The sequence below is a fragment of the Sus scrofa genome, chromosome 14 (genome assembly GCF_054392235.1).
Source record: "Sus scrofa isolate SSC_HxYL_T2T_F1_AM1 chromosome 14, Sscrofa_HxYL_maternal_Yorkshire_Landrace_v2.0, whole genome shotgun sequence".
Lineage (NCBI taxonomy): Eukaryota > Metazoa > Chordata > Mammalia > Artiodactyla > Suidae > Sus > Sus scrofa.
Genome location: NC_139396.1, coordinates 133,548,856 through 133,568,599, shown reverse-complemented (window position 1 = coordinate 133,568,599; position 19,744 = coordinate 133,548,856). Strand labels below are relative to the sequence as shown.

Sequence of the window (19,744 nt, the reverse complement as noted above, 5' to 3'; positions counted from 1 at the left end):
CGCACCTGTGGCATATGGAGATTCCCGGGCTAGGGGTCTCATCGGAGCTGTTGCTGCCAGCCACAGCCACAGCCACAGCCATGCCAGATCCAAGCCTCATCTGCAACCTACACTACAGCAGGATTCATTTCTGCTTCGCCACAACAGGAACTTCTGCTTATCTATTTTGATAGAGTAAATCCACTTCTAGGAAATAATTCTGAGGAAACAATTTTCCTATTCTGAGGAAATTATCTGAATTGCAGGCAAGTGTTTATGTGCGAAATGTTAACGGGAGTCTCATTTTTAATAGTGAAGAATTTATAAAACCTAAAATAACCCAAAACAGGAGTTCCCATCATGGCTCAGTGGTTAACGAATCTGACTAGGAACCATGAGGTTGTGGGTTTGATTCCTGGTCTTGCTCAGTGGGGTAAGGATCCGGCGTTGCCATGAGCTGTGGTGTAGGTTGCAGACACGGCTCAGATCCCTCCTTGCTGTGCCTGTGGTGTAGGCCGGTGGCTACAGCTCTAATTCAACCCGTAGCCTGGGAACCTCCATATGCCGCAGGTGTGGCCCTAGAAAAGACAAAAAGACAAAAAAATAAAATAACCCAAAACAGTGGTGGAGGGGTTTATTGTGTTGATCTGAAGCAAAGAGACTGCCAAGTATTTCTCCATCAAAATGGATTTATTCGGCAGAGGATTACATTTTCAGGTCTGAAACCAAAGAGAGCCACCCTCAAGTCCTATCCAGCAGAGGAAAGGACCTTGGGAGAACTAGAAAGATCATGGCTTTTCTTTGGCTGAGTCTTTGCCAGGAAAGAAGAGTCTTTCTTCTCCCTGTTGGGCGCTGCTATCATCACAGACCACACACAGCTCCCTCTTCTGGTCTCCCACCTCTACTTAATTGAAGTTTCCATTTATTATTTCCTTTTAACAGTTGAGAGGCATCAGTGTCTCCAGAGTTTATTAAAATAAGTTATGGTTTATGTATGGCTGGGTCACTACACTGTACAGCAGACATTGACACAACACTGTAAATCAACTATACTCTAATTTTAAAAAGTTATGGTATACTCATGATGAGCTATTTTGCAGTCTTCAAAATTATGTTTAAGAATGTTTGATAACACTGGGAAATGATTTTATATCATCTTAAGTGAAAAAACTAAATCTACAAAATTGCATTCAATGAACTCAATTATCTTTTAAAAATATACATAGAAAAAGACAGGCATTTTGGTCCAGGATGCCAGGCTTAGTGCACTTGTTTGGTTCCCATCCTTCCTTACCCAACTGAAATGATGTTAAAGAAGGATCCAAGAAGAATTTCCCATCGTGGCACAGTAGTTAACAAATCCAATTAGGAACCATGAGGTTGCAGGTTCGATCCTTGCCCTTGCTCAGTGGGTTAAGGATCCAGCATTGCCGTGAGCTGTGGTGTAGGTCGAAGACGCGGCTTGGATCCCGAGTTGCTGTGGCTCTGGGGTAGGCCGGTGGCTACAGCTGTGATTGGACCCCTAGCCTGAGAACCTCCATATGCCACGGGAAGCAGCCCCAGAAAAGGCAAAAAGACCAAAAAAAAAAAAAAAAAGAAGGATCCTAGAAGTAAATCCATAATAGCACCGAGACTATGAGTGGAAAAGGGTGAGCTCAGTAAATCAGGTAAGTTTTAAAAGACAAAAAGCAAACATGTCAATAGTGTCAGGTAAAAGAGCAGAGAGGAACTCCCCGATGGCCTAGTGGTTAAGGATCTGGCATTGTCACTGCAAAGGCTTAGATAAAGACTGTGGCTTGGATTCCATCCCTTCCCAGGAGCTCCTGCATGCCATGGGCATGGCCAGGTTGGGGGGGGAGGGGATTGGAGAGCAGAGAAAACCACAGTCCAAAACACACACAAGACAAGATAGCAGGGAAGAGGAGCCTGAAATAGACAGTACTGTTTGCTGTGCTTGTGTCCTCTGCCTGCAACCCCCACCCCCACCCCCTGATTCACTCTCCATACATGTCCCTAAGAGCCTGGAATGGTAACAGTTCACTGCTAAGCCCCAGGTTCCTTTGTAAATACAACCTCTTCTCATTATCCTATTTTGCCTCAGCCCTCTGTCTCCTGTTAGGACCCTGACTGGTAGCATTGCCTACTCAAAACCATTCTCTTCTTCCTAACAGAACCCCCCTCCCTTTTATAAAATACCCTACTCAAATGAGCTCATTTGAGGTGGAAGCTGCACCCATCTACAACCCTATGAAGTTAATTAAAACCAATCATGATGGCCCATTCCTCTGACCTGTGACTACATTATCCATGGGCATGCGACACAATTCTGGTGAAAGAGAAATGAGGGACAGCTTGTAGGGGCTTGTTGAGACTCCTGGAAAAGGTTTTCCTCATTGATCAAAGGGATACATAGATCCAGGATATATAAAGAACTCTTTACAACGCAACAGTAAAAAGATAACAAATAACCCAATTTAAAAAGGGGTAAAGGAAATCAATTATAACAAAAAAAATTGTTTTTAAACTGTAATTCCACTAAAAAAAAAAAAAAAAAAGAGGGGGGGGATTAAGGGTTTATTCAAGAAAAAATTTTCTGGAGTTCCTGTTGTGGCACAGTAGTTAATGAATCTGACTAGGAACCATGAGGTTGCAGATTCAATCTCTGGCCTTGCTCAGTGGGTTGAGGATCCGGTGTTGCCGTGAGCTGTGGTGTAGGTCGCAGATGCAGCTCAGATCCCGAGTTGCTGTGGCTCTGGCGTAGGCCGGCAGCTGTAGCTCCGATTAGACCCCCTAGCCTGGGAACCTCCATATGCCATGGGAGCAGCCCTAGAAAAGGTAAAAAGACAAAAAAAAAAAATTCCAAAGATGCTATACAAATGGCCAAAAAGCATATGAAAAGATGCTCAACATCATTAGTCTCTTGGGAAATGCAAACCCAAACTGTAATAATAACAATAAAAAAAACTGTAATGAGCTACCACTTCACGTCTACTAAGATAGCTATAATTGAAAAGATGGATAACAACAAATACTGGTAAGGTTGAGTGTTAGAACCCACATACACTGCTGGCAGGAATATAAAAGGGTGCAGGCACTTTGAAGAACAGTCAGTTCATTGAAATGAGACATGGATTTACCATATGACTCAGAAATTCTACTGCTAAATACAAACATACTCAAGAAAACTGAAAACCTATATCTCCCCAAAAACTTGTACACGAATGTTCCTAACAGCATTTTTCAAATAGACAAATGGCAACAACTCAGATGTCCATCAATGGATGAATGAATGAGCAAAATGTGGTCTATTGGCACACCGGTATATTCTACAGCCATAAAAAGGAATGGGATATTGACACATGCTACAACATGGATGAATCTTGAAAATGTAATGCTAAGTGAAGGAAGCCAGACACAAAAGAATATTGTAAGACTGCATTTATATAGGAAATATGCAAGACTAGGCATGTAGAGAGACCAGCAGTGAGGAGATTTGCGGTTGCCAGGAGATAGGGGAGAGGAGGGAATGGGGAGTGAGTGTTTAAATCAAACCCACAACACCGCTGTGGCTTGGGTGGCCACTGTGGAGCGAGTTCGATCCCTGGCCCGGGAACTTCCACATTGCCACAGGTGTAGCCAAAGAAAAAAAAGAAAGAAAGAAAAAAGAAATTGAGGAGTTCCCGTCGTGGCTCAGTGGTTAACAAATCTGACTAGGAACCATGAGGTTGCGGGTTTGATCCCTGGCCTCACTCAGTGGGTTAAGGATCCCGTGTTGCCATGAGCTGTGGTGTAGGTCACAGATGCGGCTCCGATCTCATGTTGCTGAGGCTGTGCTGGTGCAGGCCAGCATCTGTAGCTCTGATTAGACCCCTGGCCTGTGAACCCCCATATGCCATGGGCATGGCCCTAAAAAGATTTAAAAAAAAAAAAAAGATTCTGGGATGAAACAATTAATTTAAAATTCTCTTCTCTTCACTTATTTTAAAATTAATGTCCTAAGAGATTTGAGAAGACATTACATCTGATATGCTGCTGACTAGAAAAAGGTATATTCAGAAATTACAGAGAATTCTTAGAAATCAAACCCATCATTGCTACAACAAAGGCTCTCTAGGATGACTAAAAGAAAAAATTAGGAAAACCTCTAAGAACACAGGGGACAGAAAAATTCTGAAGAGAGAAGCTGAAAAGGAAGATCAGTTTAGAGAGTCTACTATCTACCTATAAGAAGTTCTGGAAACTTTAAAAAATAAAAATTGCTTTTACATACAAAAAATAAAAAATTCCAGACATATGGAATTTCAAAATTAGAAGAAAATTAAAGGAAACCAATTGAATGAAAGAAGACTCAGGTAAACAAGCTCTCATGACATTTTAGGATATTAAGAATAAAGAGGATAAAACTTTCTAGAGAGGATAACAAAGAATGAGAAGAATTCTAATTTGGTAGTGCAGGATTTGGGGGAACAACACAGCAATATCTTCAGAGTTAAAATTTTTTTTGAGCCTAGCATTCCAGATCCCATCAACATTTCCAGAAAGCAAGGATCTAGAGATTTTGTTTACTATTGGTCTTTCTGAAAATTTGATTTGAGGCTGTTCTCCAAGAAATTGAGAGCACTAATTCTCCTCTCTTACACAAAGGGGCATCAAGATGAGGAAATAATGCACAGTGACTATAGTTAACAATATACTGTATTGTATGTTTGAAAATTGCTAAGAAAGCAAATATTGAATGCTCTCGTCACAAATAAAAAATTTTCTGTAACCGTGTACTGGGATCGATATTAACTAGACTTTTTTTTTTTTTCTTTTTTGGCTGACCTGCAGCATATGGAGTTCCCTGGCCAGGGATGAGATTCAACCCACAGCTGCGGCCGCACCAGATCCTTAACCCACTATGCCATGCCGGGGATCAAACCTGTGTTCCCAGCGCTTCCAAGAGGCTGCCAATCCTTTTGCACCACTGCAAGAATTCCTTAACTAGACTTATTGTGGTGACTTTTTTTTTTTTCTTTTTATGGCTGCACTTGCAGCACGAGGAAGTTTCTGGGCTACAGGTCAAATCAGAGCTGCAGCTGCCGGCCTACAGCACAGCCACACCAACATCTGATACAAGCTGCATCTGCAACCTACGCTGCAGCTTGCCGAAATGCAGGATCCTTAACCCACTGAGGGAGGCCAAAGTTTGAACTCATATCCTCGTGGATATTAGTCAGGTTCTTAAGCCACTGAGCCACAACAGGAATGCCTTGTGGTGACCATTTTGAATTATTATGTGGTATACCTAAAACTAATATATAATTTATGTCATTTATAACAATTTTTTGTCTTTTGTCCTTTTTAGGGCCACACCTGAAGTATATGGAGGTTCCCAGGCTAAGGGTCGAATCAGAGCTGTAGACACTGGCCTACACCACAGCTCACAGCAACTCTGGATCCTTAACCCACTGAACAAGGCCAAGGATCGAACCCACAACCTCAAGGTTCCTAGTCGTATTCCTTTCCACTGTGCCATGATGGGAACTCCCTATAACAATTTTTTAGAAGACTATAAACTGAAAAAAATCTCATTTGATCTCCAGAACTTATTTATCTTGTAACTGCAAGTTTGTCATGTACAAAATTGTAATTATAGTCAACAATATTGTATTACACAGTTCAAAGTTGCGGGGAAATCTACTCAACATTCTATAATAACCTATATGAGAAAAAAGAATGGCTATATATAACTGATTCACTTTGCTATACACATGAAACTAATGCAAAATTGTGAGTCAATTATACTGCAATAAACTTTTTTTTTTTTTTTTTTTTGGCTGTGCCGGTACCATGTGAATGTTCCTGGGCCGGGATCAAAACTGTGCCACAGTTTTAACTAGAGCAACAGCAGTGGCAATGCCATATCCTTAACCCACTAAGCCATGCAGGAATTCCCATTAATTTTTTTAGAAAATGAAATGATAATTATGACATGTGTTAGTGAATGGTATGGTGATAAACATATTCCAATATATATATATACATATATATATACATATATATATATATATACACATCAAATCAATGCATTGACCATCTTAAACTTACATGATGTTATATGTCAAGATAAAAAGAAGGAAGCAAGGAAGGAAGTAGATTATTTTGATGCAGATTATTTTGGAGGATAAAAGTAAACCACAGAACTGAAAATAATCATACAAATTAAAAGACAGAGAAAGAGGAGGAAAAGAAAGGGAGCTAGGAGGTTGGGTCAATGAGCTAAATTCTTTTTTTTTTTTTTTTTTTGTCTTGTCTTTATAGGGCCACACCCAAGGCATATGGAGGTTCTCAGGCTAGGTGTCTAATCAGAGCTATAGCTGCCACCCTACGCCACAGCCACAGGAATGCCAGATCCAAGCCGTGTCTTCAACCTACACCACAGCTCGCAGCAATGCCAGATCCTTAACCCACTGAGGGAGGCCAGGGATTGAACCTGCAACCTCATGGCTCCTAGTCAGATTCGTTTCCACTGCGCCAAGATGGGAACTCCGAAATTCTTATCTTTCACAGAGGGACAGCAGTAGATCTTTTTTGAAGTTGATGGATCAAGAAATATAGGTATAAACACATTATTAGCAGATATGGAAGTAACAAAATAATTTAAAATAGACTAGAAGGTAGAAGAGTGAGGAAGAGACTTTTTCATTTTGTTTTTTGTTTAGTTTTTTTTAAGAGAGTAGAAGATGAAAATGTTTAAAGGGACTGTATCAGTGATACAGAAACATACATGGACTTTTCTTCCTTAATCAGGATCAGGCAAATTCATGGTTGTTTAATTATTACCAAGAACTTAAATAGTCTTTGCCCTTGATCTCTGATTCACTTGGAGGAGTTTCAGGCACACGTGGAGTTTACTAAACTCAACTTCCTAAGGAAACACAATATCATTGGTATTAAAAAAGAAAGCAGAGGAGTTCCCTTGTGGCACAACAGACTAAGGACCTTGCACTGTCACTGCAGCCACTCTGGTTGTTGCTGTGGCATGGGTTCGATTCCCGGCCTGGGCAATTCCATACGCCATAGGTGGGGCCAAAAAAAAAAAGTCTTATTTCAGTTTCCACATTTTCAGGAAATGTATCCCATTCTATTATCAGTTATTTTTAGAAAGTTCTGTTTAGCCAGAGTCAGCTCCTCTGGAACAACCTCCACATACTTCCCTTGGTCTTGCTCTCTGAAACACTTCAGAACAAACTAGGCACTCGTCTATGTTTTACTTCTACAAATACTTGAAGATGATCACCATGTCTGACTCAACATAAATACTTTTTTTTTGGTTCCTGGGTCAGGGATCAAGCCTGTGCCACAGCTACAGCAACATGGCAATGCCGGATCCTTAACGCACTACGCCGCAAGGGAACTTCCTGCAATTGCAATCAGTCCATGTTTGTGGTACATCTGACCTCAGCACATCCACCACCTTCAGAACAAAACTTCTCCTTTGTTCCCCAGGGGAACTAAATATGAGCTCAATCACGCATTCATTTTTAAATTCAATTCATTCAATTACCTGCATTCTTAAGGATGCACTTTTAAACAAACTTGAAGAGTCTCCCACCAGCTTAGTCAAGCAAATTGACTCAGTCTAGAGGAGGTAAACATTGCACTAGTGACCAAACAACAATGACAGCTCAGAAGCAAGAGGAACAAACAGCCCAAAGGCAGGCAGAACTGGAAGTGGAGAAGTGAAGTCAGGTTAACGAGTGAGCCAAGAAGAAGGTTCTCATAGACAAAGACAATTTTTACTCTGTAAGAATTATACTTCTATTTCAGAGAAGAAACTGATTATTTCGAAAGTTTTAAGAAGCTAATCTGTGCCTGTCTCAGGGTGGAGGACAAAAAAAAAAGTATAAATTATAAATCAAGCTTCTGTAACTATGAGCGAGGGTGAATGGATTATTAGCTACAAAAAGAAGAAAGAAAAAGAAAAAAGGGGGGAGGGAGCCAATACATTGCCTTTTTTTTTTTTTTTTTTTTTTTTTTTTTTTTTTGGCTTTTTAGAGCCGCACTCACAGCATATGGAAGTTCCTGGGCTAGCGGTCCAGTCGGAGATACAGCTGCTGGCCTATACCACCCCAGATCCTTAACCCACTGAGCTAGACAGGGATAGAACCCGCATGGTTCCTAGTTGGATTTGTTTCCACTGTGCTACAATGGGAAGTCCCATTGCTTTCCTTTTTATCTACAGCTTTATCCATAGAGGCTTGTGGTTACAAAAAAAACAAAATATGATATATCCATACAATGGAATATTACGGGTGAACTTCGAACAATATGGATGAACCTTGAAAACCTTATGCTACGTTTAAGGAGCCAGTCATAAAAGATCATGTACCATATGGTTTCATTTGTGTGAAATGTCTAGAATAGGGAAACTGTAGAGACAAAGTAGATTAGTGGTTGCTTAGGCCTAGAGGAGATGGGGAGATAGGGGTTGTTAAGTGAAGGATTTCTTTTTGATGGAACAAAAGTGTTCTAAAATTGACTACGGTAATGGTTACACATATCATGAAAATACGTTTTTTTTTTAAAAAAAAGAAATGTATTTAAATGGGTGACATTGTATGGCATGCGAAATATTACTCAATAAAGTTCTTTTTTTTTTTAAAGTTAGTTAAAAGCTATGAGAAAAATTTGGAGTTTTCCCATCGTGGTGCAGTGGCTAATGAATCCGACTAGGAACCATGATGCTGCGGGTTCGATCCCTGGCCTCGCTCAGTGGGTTAAGGGTCCGGTGTTGCCGTGAGCTGTGGTGTAGGTCACAGACGCAGCTCGGATCCTGCATTGCTGTGACTGTGGTGTAGGCTGGCAGCTGTAGCTCCAATTAGACCCCTAGCCTGGGAACCTCCATATGCCTTGGGAAACGGCCCTAGAAAAGGCAAACACACACACACACACACACACACACACACACACACACACACACACACACACAAAGCTATGATAAAAACTGGACACTGATTTACTCATTACCCAACCTTTTCTTGGATGCTCCAGAAAATGATAGAAGCCCTCTAACTTGACCGACTCTGACCAAAAGCTCTGGCTCATCCCTAATGTTAGTAAAGCATGCTGTTTAGTGTTCAGAGTTGAACACACACAAACACACGCTTGACTCAGTCTCTATTCCTAGAACGCACTTAATACCCAACACTCAACAAATGAGTACTGATGGAGTTCCCGTCGTGGCGCAATGGTTAACGAATCCGACTCGGAACCATGAGGTTGCGGGTTTGGTCCCTGCCCTTGCTCAGTGGGTTAACGATCCGGCGTTGCCGTGAGCTGTGGTGTAGGTTGCAGACAAGGCTCGGATCCCGCGTTGCTGTGGCTCTGGCGTAGGCCGGTGACTACAGCTCCGATTCAACCCCTAGCCTGGGAACCTCCATATGCCGCTTGAGCGGCCCAAGAAATAGCAACAACAACAACAACAACAACAACAAAAAAAAAAAAAAAAAAAAAAAAAAAACAACAAATGAGTACTGAGCACTTTCCTGTCAATGAGAGGCAATGACTCTGCTCCAGGCTCCCAGAGAATGTTCTTCTGTCCAGAGCAGACAAAACCCAACACCACCCCACCTCAGCGTGTCAAGGTAAATACAACTCTCTTTAGCCAAATTCCCTTTTTTTTTTTTTGTCTTTTTGCCTTTTTAGGGCCACACCCTCAGCATATGGAAGTTCCCGGGCTAAGGGTCTAATCAGACCTATTAGCTCCTGGCCGACCCCACAGCCATTCGGGATCCAAGCTGCATCTGGGACCTACACCACAGCTGAGGGCAAAGCCAGATTCTTAACACACTGAGCGAGGCCAGGGATCAAACCTGTGTCCTCACGGTTACTAGTCAGATTCATTTCTGCTGAGCCATGATGGGAACTCTCTCTTTGCTTCTTTTTAGACTGCAGGAGCCTGAGGTCATTGGTCTGTATGCTCAGAGAGAATCTAATTTGCCTCTCTAAATTAAGTCCTATTTAATGATCAGGATAGAAAAAAAAAAAAAAACAGTTAAAAGAAGCAGATGATAGATTTTAAAAGGTAGCTTTACAACCTCAACCGAGCATCTTTCGGTTCCCACCAGACCTTCTGCATTCATCAGGGCCACTGGCTGAGGGGCTCCTACCCTTGTTTCTCTCGGACTTTCTCCTGCAGCCCCTTGTCCTTTCCATTATTTCCCTGCTCAGGCATGTCACCCTGAGCCCTCACCCTTCTTCCCTCTGCTGTGAGTGACCATCCAGACTCCTGGGAGAATTTGGGAAAGTGGAAGCCCTCTTTCAAATTCAAGTTTTGGGAGATGAATTATGTTTGAATATCCTCAACAGTGCAGAGGACAAATGAGGTCATTCATTTGTACCTCATGGTAGATGCCAACTGAATTATAATCTCCCAGTCATTTGGACAGTCTTTTTTTTCTTTTGCTTTTCTAGGGCCACACTTGCTGCATATGGAGGTTCCCAGGCTAGGTGTCAAATCAGAGCTGTAGCCACCGGCCTATAGCATAGCCACAGCAATGCAGGATCTGAGCCGGGTCTGCAACCTACACCACAGGTCACAGCAATGTTGGATCCTTAACCCAATGGGCAAGGCCAAGGATTGAACCTGTGTCTTCATGGATGCTAGTCAGATTCGTTAACCACTGAGCCACGATGGGAACTCCAAGACAGCTTAAAGCTAGATAAACCAGTGTTTGCCTCTCAAATGCTGAAAAAATATTAATCATTCAACTGACGGATTACTCATCATTGGTATTTCCAGAATCCAATATCCGTAAGATTTAAGAGTCATTATTCTTAGGCAAAAATCAAAGTAATCTTTACTAAGAAATACAGAAAGGAGTCACTGAGGTATAGGGCAGGGGGAAACAGGGACATCCAGAGCATGGCTCTACCTGTGACAGCACCTGGGAAAGCTGGTGAAATACCAAGATGACATGTTAACCACCAAGAAAATGTCTCTCTTGTGCACTAAGAAATTAGAAAATTGGGAGGCATACCTGCTTAGCAAGGTAGAGTTTGGTTATGGGAGATCTCTTGGTTCTGGATCTATATACATGAATAAGCTGCCAAGGAGCCAGGAGCCAAAGGAAGCCCAAGGGAATCCACACCAGAACAGTTTGTTCAAAACAAAGTGGCAGGTCTACCTCCGGGCTATCCAGGAATGAGGAATTCTGGAAAAAAAATGAAATGGTTCTTGGATACACACATTTTTGAAAAGAGAATGAATACCAGCCCCCAGTCCACTCCCACCCCTACCCTTGCTTCCAAGCAATTATACCTCAATTCTCTATCCATATCCAGCCTGACATTCTTCTTTTTTTTTTTTTTTTTTTTGGCTTTTCTAGGGTCACTCCCTCAGCATATGGAGGCTCCCAGGCTAGGGGTATAATTGGAGCTGTAGCCACCGGCCTATACCAGAGCCACAGCAACTTGGGATCCGAGCTGTGTCTGCAACCTACACCACAGCTCACAGCAGCGCTGGATCCTTAACCCACTGAGCGAGGCCAGGGATTGAACCCTCAACCTTATGGTTCCCAGTCAGATTCCTTAACTACTGCACCACGACGGGAACGCCCAGCCTGACATTTTAACTAGCTGTCCTTTCATATCCAACTCCATTGATATAAATGCACCATTTAATGACTCTTGGTGATTTTTTTTTCCTGGACAACTTCTAAAAACCTTTTCTTCTATGATTCTGAGCGAGTTTCTCCACCAGTTATTCTGATTAAACTTCACTACCACATTTGTCAAACTGTGGGAGGAAGAGAGACCATTCTTCAACCCAAAAAGGAGATAAAGAATAAAAACTTCTAGCTTTGAGCACTGACTCAACGCACTGGCAGCCCTTCAGACAAGCAGGCAGCAGAACGCTTAGTCATGCTGTGGTATTTAATCTCCTATGCCGCCCTCCACCTCCAGGGCTTATGTCAGAATTTGAAAGGGCCTTAGGCACAGGAGCAGCAGTGGCACACTGGAGGGAGGGCTTACTCCCAGCAAGTTTTCTACTCATCTTTGCATCTGCAAGAAACAGAAGTATCTCATGAGATGAAGGTGGGGGCACCAGTCCTTATATATCTGAGTCATGGCATGTTTTTTCTTCTTACAAGTGTTTTTTGCTTTGTATGGCTGTCCGCACAGACTTTTTAAGTGTGTTGGGGGGGTGTCTTTCTTTAGGGCCACACCCATGGCATATGAAAATTCCCAGGCTAGGGGTCAAATCAGAGCTGTAGCTGCTGGCCTACACCCCAGCCACAGCCACACCAGATCCGAGCCTACACCACAGCTCACAGCAACACCGGATCCTTAACCCACTGATCGAGGCCAGGGATTGAATCTGCATCCTCATGGATACGAGTCGGGTTCGCTAACGACTGAGCTGTGACGGGAACTCCTGCACAGACTCTAAAGATTGAGGTGCCCTGACCAAGATGATCCTGTCAGGGGATTCTCAGAAAGCATTCGCATGGAGTTGCTGCTGTGCCACAGTAGATTAAGTATCCTACTACAGTAGTTCAGGTCTCTGTTGGAGGTACAAGTTTGATCCCTGGCCTGGCACAGCGGGTTAAAGGATCTGGTGTTGCCACAGCTGCAGTGTAGGCCAGATTCAATCCCTGGCATGGGAACTTCTATAAGCTGCTGGCGTGGCCATTAAAAAAAAAAAAAAAAAAAAAAAAAAGGAATTCTCATAAAATGGCCTGGTGACATCCTGAGGCATTTTAAGCCCCACCTTCCTGTGATATCCACGTCTTGGCCTCAGGGTCCTTGGGACCAGGTTCTCTCTAGGATGGGAAGTCCTCTGCTATCTCATTCCTGCTCTTCTCATCTCTAAAACTATCTGCATTTAGGGGTTCCTGGTGTGGCTCAGCGGTAAGAAATCCAACTAGTATCCATGAGGATGCAGGTTGGATCCCTGGCCTCACCCAGTGGATTAAGGATCTGGCGTAAGGAACTGTGATGTAGGTTACAGATGTGGCTTGGATCTGGTGTTGCTATGGCTGTGGTGTAGACTGGCAGCCGTAGCTCCAATTCAACCCCTAGCCTGGGAACTTCCATATGCAGCAGGTATGGCCCTAAAAAATAAAATAATCTACCTTTAGAACTCAGAAGAATTAACATGATAGTTAAAACTAGTTTAACAAGCACTCCAGGTGATTCTGAGGCTGATGCTAGAAAATCTGCAGACCACACTTTCTCAAAAACCCTGAATTTCTATTCTGTCAAACCATTTGGTACTGTAGCTTGCCCTGTCTTGAATTCTCTGCTCCAATGGTTCAAAAATTTTCTTTTTTCTTTTTTTTTTAATATTTTTATTTTCCCACTGTACAGCAAGGGGGTCAGGTTATCCTTACATGTATACATTACAATTACATTTTTCCCCCACCCTTTCTTCTGTTGCAACATGAGTTATCTAGACATAGTTCTCAATGCTATTCAGCAGGATCTCCTTGTAAATCTATTCTAAATTGTGTCCGATAAGCCCAAGCTCCCGATCCCTCCCACTCCCTCCCCCTCCCATCAGGCAGCCACAAGTCTCTTCTCCAAGTCCATGATTTTCTTTTCTGAGGAGATATTCATTTGTGCTGGGTATTAGATTCCAGTTATAAGTGATATCATATGGTATCAAAAATTCTCAGTGCTCATGATGCCCAAATTTGCATCCCTAGCCTCAACTTCTAGTCCATATCACTAATTGCCATTTCCTCTACAATACATAATTTTCATTTCAACAATATAGCTCAACAGACTCAATTACGGAGCTCCTCTTCTCCCTCCCACTCCACAAACTACACAATTCCTCCTCCTAGCATTGATTGAAATCAGGAGCCTTTCCCCTATTTCTCTTTAGAGAAGGCAATTTTATAGCTAGCTAGTCTGAGAAAACAGTCTGGGATAAAATAAACTTACATTAGAGAATAAATATACCATACCTCCCACAGAGACTATCCTTTGGAAATATGACAAAAAAAAAAAAAAAAAAAAGAGTTCCCATCAAGGCTCAGTGGAAACGAATCCAACTAGTATCCAAGAGGATGCAGGTTCGATCCCTGGCCCCTTTCTGTGGGATAAGATCTGGCATTGCAGTAAACTGTGGTGTAGGTCACAGACACGGCTCAGATTCCAAGTTGCTATGGCTGTGGTGCAGGCCAGCAGCTATAGCTCCAATTCGACCCCTAGCCTGGGAACCTCCATATGGCACTTGGGCAGGCCTTAAAAAACAAACAAATAAGCAAAAAGGAAAAAAAAAAAAAAAACCAGAACAAAAAACCCCTGAGCTTTTAGATCAACTGCATGTCTTATTTTTCTGGTTCTTACTGCTGGCCACTCTAGGCTAACCTGCTACTTGTTCTTAATCTAAGACTCACCAGAGAGGATAAGTGTAATTTCTTACCCAAAAAGTAGAGTTGCAGAACTTCTCCAGCATGATTCCTGGATCCCTTCTGGAAGGAAGACTCCTGTATGACTGTGTGGTTCTTATTACCCTCTCCCGCAGAGAAGGTGGAAGGCAAGTAGCAATGCGTTATCTCCCATTCTGATGTTCCAATTAAGGCCAGTCTTCCGACCTTTCATCCCAACAATTTAATCGTTAACCTTGCTCAGGAGTGTATTTACATTACCCCAGTGGATAGAACACATGACTAAAGAGCCCTGGGGACAGATAGATGTACCAGTTCCCCAAGTACCAGAAGCCCCTGTAGATGAGTTCATCCATCAAAGGAACCACTGAAAGGTGTCAGCTGAGCTGGCTGACAAATCAGAAGTGAAGGAGCCTTTCTCCTGAGAATCAATGACCTAAAAAGAAAAGCATCAGTGAAAGAGCACGTATCTTTAAACATGCCATTTCACTTGTTTCAAGTTTACAGAAATGTGAAATTTTCTGCTTCTCTGTACGTTATTATGAACACAGAACTTGGAGTTCCCATTGTGGCTCAGTGGTTAACAAATCTGACTAGGAACCATGAGGTTGAGGGTTCGATCCCTGGCCCTTGGTCAGTGGGTTAAGGATCTGGCACTGCCATGAGCTGTGGTGTAGTTCGCAGACATGGCTTGGATTTGGCGTTGCTGTGACTGTGGTGTAGGCTGGCTGCTACAGCTCTGATTCGACCCCTAGCCTGGGAACCTCCATATGCCATGGGTTTGGCCCTAAAAAGACCAAAAAAAAAAAAAAAAAAAAAAGAACATAGAACGTAATGGAGTTCTCCTGTGATGCAGTGAGTTAAGGATCCGGTGCTGGTCACTGCTGCAGCACAGGTTCAAGCCTGGCCCGGTAACTTCCACAGCCATGGGTGTGGCAAGAGAAGAACATAGAACTTTAAAATATCATCAAAAATAGTGTAAAGCATTCCCTCATGGCCCAGAAGTTTAAGGATCTGGCATTGTCACTATTGTGGCTCTGGTTACAGCTTGTGGCATGGGTTCCATCCCTGGCTCAAGAACTTCCACATGCTGCAGTTTCCGCAAAACAAAACAAAACAAAAAGTACAGATTTTGCTTGAAAAAGTCAGGTTATGGGAGTTCCCCTTGTGGCTCAGCAGTACCAACCCAACTAGTATCCATTGAGGACATGGGTTGGATCCCTGGCCTTGCTCAGTGGGTTAAGGATCCGGCATTGCTGTGAGTTGTGGTGTAGGTCGCAGACATAGCTCAGATTCTGTCATGGCTGTGGGTCACATAGGCCAGTGGCTACAGCTCCGATTAGACCCCTAGCCTGGAAACCTCCATATGTCAACAATGCGGCCCTAAAAAAAAAAAAAAAAAAAAAGGAAAGGAGTTCCTGTCGTGGCACAGTGGAAAGGAATCCGACTAGGAAACATGAGGCTGCAGGTTCGACCCCTGGCCTTGCTCAGTGGGTTAAGATCTGGCATTGCCGTGAGCTCTGGTGTAGGTCACAGACGTGGCTCACATCTGGCACTGCTGTGGCTCTAGCTTAGGCCAGCAGCTACAGTTCCAATTTGACCCCTAGCCTGGGAACCTCCATATGCCACAGGTGTGGCCCTAAAAAAACAAAAGGCAAAAATTAAAAATTAAAAAAAGGAAAGAAAGAAAAAGTCTGGTTATCAATTAATATATTCAATGTGAACCTACACCTAATTCATACATTTATGTTTTCGCAATAAAGTGTTAATCTTCACTGCTAGGATTGCAGATGATTTTCTTTTTGCTTATCTGTATTTTCTGATGTTTCCATAATTATCAGGTATTATTTATGTAATAATTTTTATTTTTTTTGGTCTTTTTGCCATTTCTTGGGCCACTCCTGTGGCATATGGAGGTTCCCAGGCTAGGGGTCCAATTACAGCTGTAGCCACCGGCCTGCATCAGAGCCACAGCAACACTGGATTCGAGCCGCATCTGCGACCTACACCACAGCTCACAGCAATGTCGATCCTTAACCCACTGAGCAAGGCCAGGGATCAAACCTGCAACCTCATGGTTCCTAGTCAGATTCGTTAACCACTGCGCCACAACGGGAACTCCTATAATAATATTTTTAAAACAAAATTTTTGTATTGTGGTGAAAAACACATAATGTAAAATTGACCAACCCATTTGTAAGTGTACAGATCAGTAATGTTATGTAGAGTCACAATATTGTGCAACCAACCTCCAGAACTTTTTCATCGTGCATAACAAACTCTATACCCATTAGACAACCACTCCCAATTACCCACTACCCCTAGTAAAGCAAATGTTCTCTTGAAATCAGGGCACCCTAATATAACAGCAGCCAGACATGCCTGCTAACACATTAAAGCACAAACGCCATCATTTGGAGGATCACGCGAAACCATTTTGGTGTCAACACAGAAAAACACTCTTTGTTCTGTGGGTATATACAGATTGTATCTACAGAGATGAATTAAGAGAAGAATGTATACCTTGATGTGTATCTATATGTATAATTTAATGTACAATGTAATGCCTTTGGTTATCTTAAATTCATAAATGATTAAAATAGTTAATAATACCAGTGGATACGTTCTGAATTAACATCTGAAAGATGTATAAATTTTATTTGAACATTCATTTAATTTTTGGGGGATGGGGGGGCTGCACCCTTGGCATATGGAAGTTCCCAGGCTAAGGATCGAATAAGAGCCGTAGCTGCCAGCCTGTGCCACAGCCACAGCAACTCGAGATCCAAGCCACCACGGCTCATGGCAATGCCAGATCCTTAATCCACTGAGCAAGGCCGGGGATCAGACCTGCGTCCTCATGGATACTAGTTGGATTCGTTACTGCTGAGTCACAACAGGAACTTCTCATTTAGTTATCTTCATATGAGAAGAAAAACATTAAATGGACTTCAACATTTTTCTATGTCTCTGTAACAGTGTAAAATGATTAGGCCTTGGAATGAGATCAGATCAGGATCAGATAAAGATATGATGTCAGTACAGTGGCTTTGGCACAGACCCAAAGTCTGACCAAACCAACAGAAGCAAGCCTGAAAGATGACATAATAGATTTTTAAAAATCCATCATTGAGGGTACAAAGAAATCTAAATGAACCAAACAAGAGGTTGGTTTGGCCCATCGGCCAAATCCAGCTGACTCCTGTTTTTATTTGGCCCCGGAGCTAAGAATGGTTTTTACTTTTTTTTTTGTCTTTTGAGGGTCACACCTGCCGCATATGGAGATTCCCAGGCTAGAGGTCTACACCAGAGCCACAGCAACGCCAGATCCAAGCTGTATCTGCGACCTACACCACAGCTCATGGCAATGCCAGATCCTTAACCCACTGAGCGAGGCCAGGGATCGAACCCACAACCTCATGGTTCCTAGTCGGATTCACTTCTGCTGCGCCACAACAGGAACTCCGGTTTTTACATTTTTAACTATAAAAAGTGAAAAAGACTATTGGAGTTCCCATCATGGCTCAGGCACAGTGAACCTGACCAGTATCCATGAGGATACGGGTTCCATCCCTGGCCTTGCTTGGTGGGTTAAGGATCCTGTATTGCCGAAAGCTGTGGGTAGGTCACAGACTTGGCTCAGATCCTGCATTGCTGCAGCTGTGGTGTAGGTTGGGAGTTGCAGCTCCAATTCGACCCCTAGGCTAGGAACTTCCATATGATGCAGGTGTGGCCCTAAAAAGCAAAAACAATACAAAACAAAAAGTGAAACAGTCTATTAAGCATGAACACCCTTTCGCATAAGAACTGCTCAATTTTGCCTCTTGGCCCACGAAGCCCCAAATCTATTTAACCCTTTAAAGAAAAAGTTTGCCAACTCAAGAAATGGCACACTCTTTCTAAGAGGAGAGCCACAGCGGCTTTCATTTCTGCCTGAAATGGAGTGGGGAGGAGGGAAATGGAGTTTGGGAGGAGAAATGTACCAGGAAGCATTCAGGAGAAACCAGTCTATCTTCTAACAAACTTTTCCAGGCAATGTGCGGAGCTGGAAGCAGAGATTAATCTAGAGGAACTCCAGAAACAAGTCAGACTACACTATCACTGACTCTTTGCCACAAGGTCTTACCAAGTACTGAGGATCATATGACAAAAAGGGAGGCAGTTTAGGAGAGAGGAGCGGAAACACTGAGGCGTTCGAAGCTTTCACTTACAGGGAGCTAAGACAGCGACACAAGAGCTAAGATACACCCCTCCCATGCAACGGCACCCTCACTGAGAGGAAGACAAGCCCAAGCATCCTCCTGAACAGCAAAGGGAGGCAGCAGGGCTCAATGAGATCTCCCAAGAAAATAGCAATCAGGAAGCAGCGATGAGGGTATATAACCTGGAGAGATTTACCAAGGTTTTCCCACCCAAGTCCTACCGTCAGCTCTCAGAGAAGCATGCAGCCTGAAGAGGAACCCCATTTAATCCTAGATCCCATAGGTCCGAGACTCACCTCTCCTGGCTCTTCTGGTGAGTCCCGCAGATGGTGATTGAGTTTTTTTGGCTCTTCCCAGCGAGGTGGTTTTTCAGATTCGCATTTATCAAATGATTCTTCCCCTCTGGTGTCAGTGAGGTGGGATTTTGGCTGTCTGACCTCCCATGGGTTGTAATTTCTGCTGGGTGGCACTCAGCAGGAATCCATTCTGTAGCAAGTGGCAGACAACAGGAAATTGGTTTTGTTAGCCTTGCTTGTTTGTTTTTGTCTGTCATAATTCTGGCATTTTCTGTTACTGAACCAAACTTTCGTCCTCTCACCTGTGCACAGTAAAACCAATCTCCTGACACTAGTTTGTGGTGAAGGGAAAGTTTGGTGTTTTATTGTGGAGTTCCAAGCAAGGAGCTCAGAACAGCTAGTGCTCAAGATACCAGAACTCCTCAAAGGGGTGCAACAAAGCATTTTTAAAGGCAAGGTGAGGGCGGGGCGTTCCAGGGTTGGTGAGCAGCTCAGTCACAGTTCTCTGATTGGTTGATGCTGAGGTAAGAGGGCGGTGTCAGAGGGGTTAGGTTATCAATCCTTAGGCACCAGTAGGTCTGGGGGCTACAATCAGTTGATCAGGTAGTTAATTCTTCCATTTGGTGATGATTTTAAACATCTGAAAAACATCTCAGGAAATATGCATCAGCTACTATTATCTAGGTACTTCAGAGAGGACCTACAGCAGAGGATAGGGAGGAGGGGATCTGTCCTGGGAAGGCCCCATAGGGTCCTGCTAAGTTACATTTCCTGGCATTTATAACTATCTGTGTGATTAATTGTTATTATCATGGGCTTCTGATCAGAGTTAGAATACACTGTATATATTGCATGTACACCAATGTTTAATTCTAAGGCTCAG

General features: G+C 43.0%; 1 protein-coding gene across 4 annotated transcripts in view; it reads right to left on the bottom strand.

The window, feature by feature from the left end:
* The window catches only part of ABCC2 (ATP binding cassette subfamily C member 2), an 82,862-nt gene extending 63,579 nt beyond the window's left edge, over positions 1–19,283 (bottom strand). For 2 of the 4 annotated variants that reach the window (XR_014826748.1, XM_084995097.1), the window contains exons 1-4: positions 19,164–19,283; positions 18,862–19,051; positions 14,399–14,799; positions 11,004–11,177 (exon numbers count right to left, since the gene is read on the bottom strand). Coding sequence is in view for 1 of the 4 variants with exons in the window: in XM_084995097.1 (XP_084851223.1) it covers positions 11,004–11,177; positions 14,399–14,431 (207 nt within the window). In the remaining 3 variants the exon portion in view is untranslated. The remainder of the gene's footprint in view (positions 1–11,003; positions 11,178–14,398; positions 14,800–18,861; positions 19,052–19,163) is intronic. The other 2 variants (XR_014826749.1, XM_084995098.1) reach the window with 1 other exon arrangement.
* Positions 19,284–19,744: the final 461 nt, after the last annotated feature.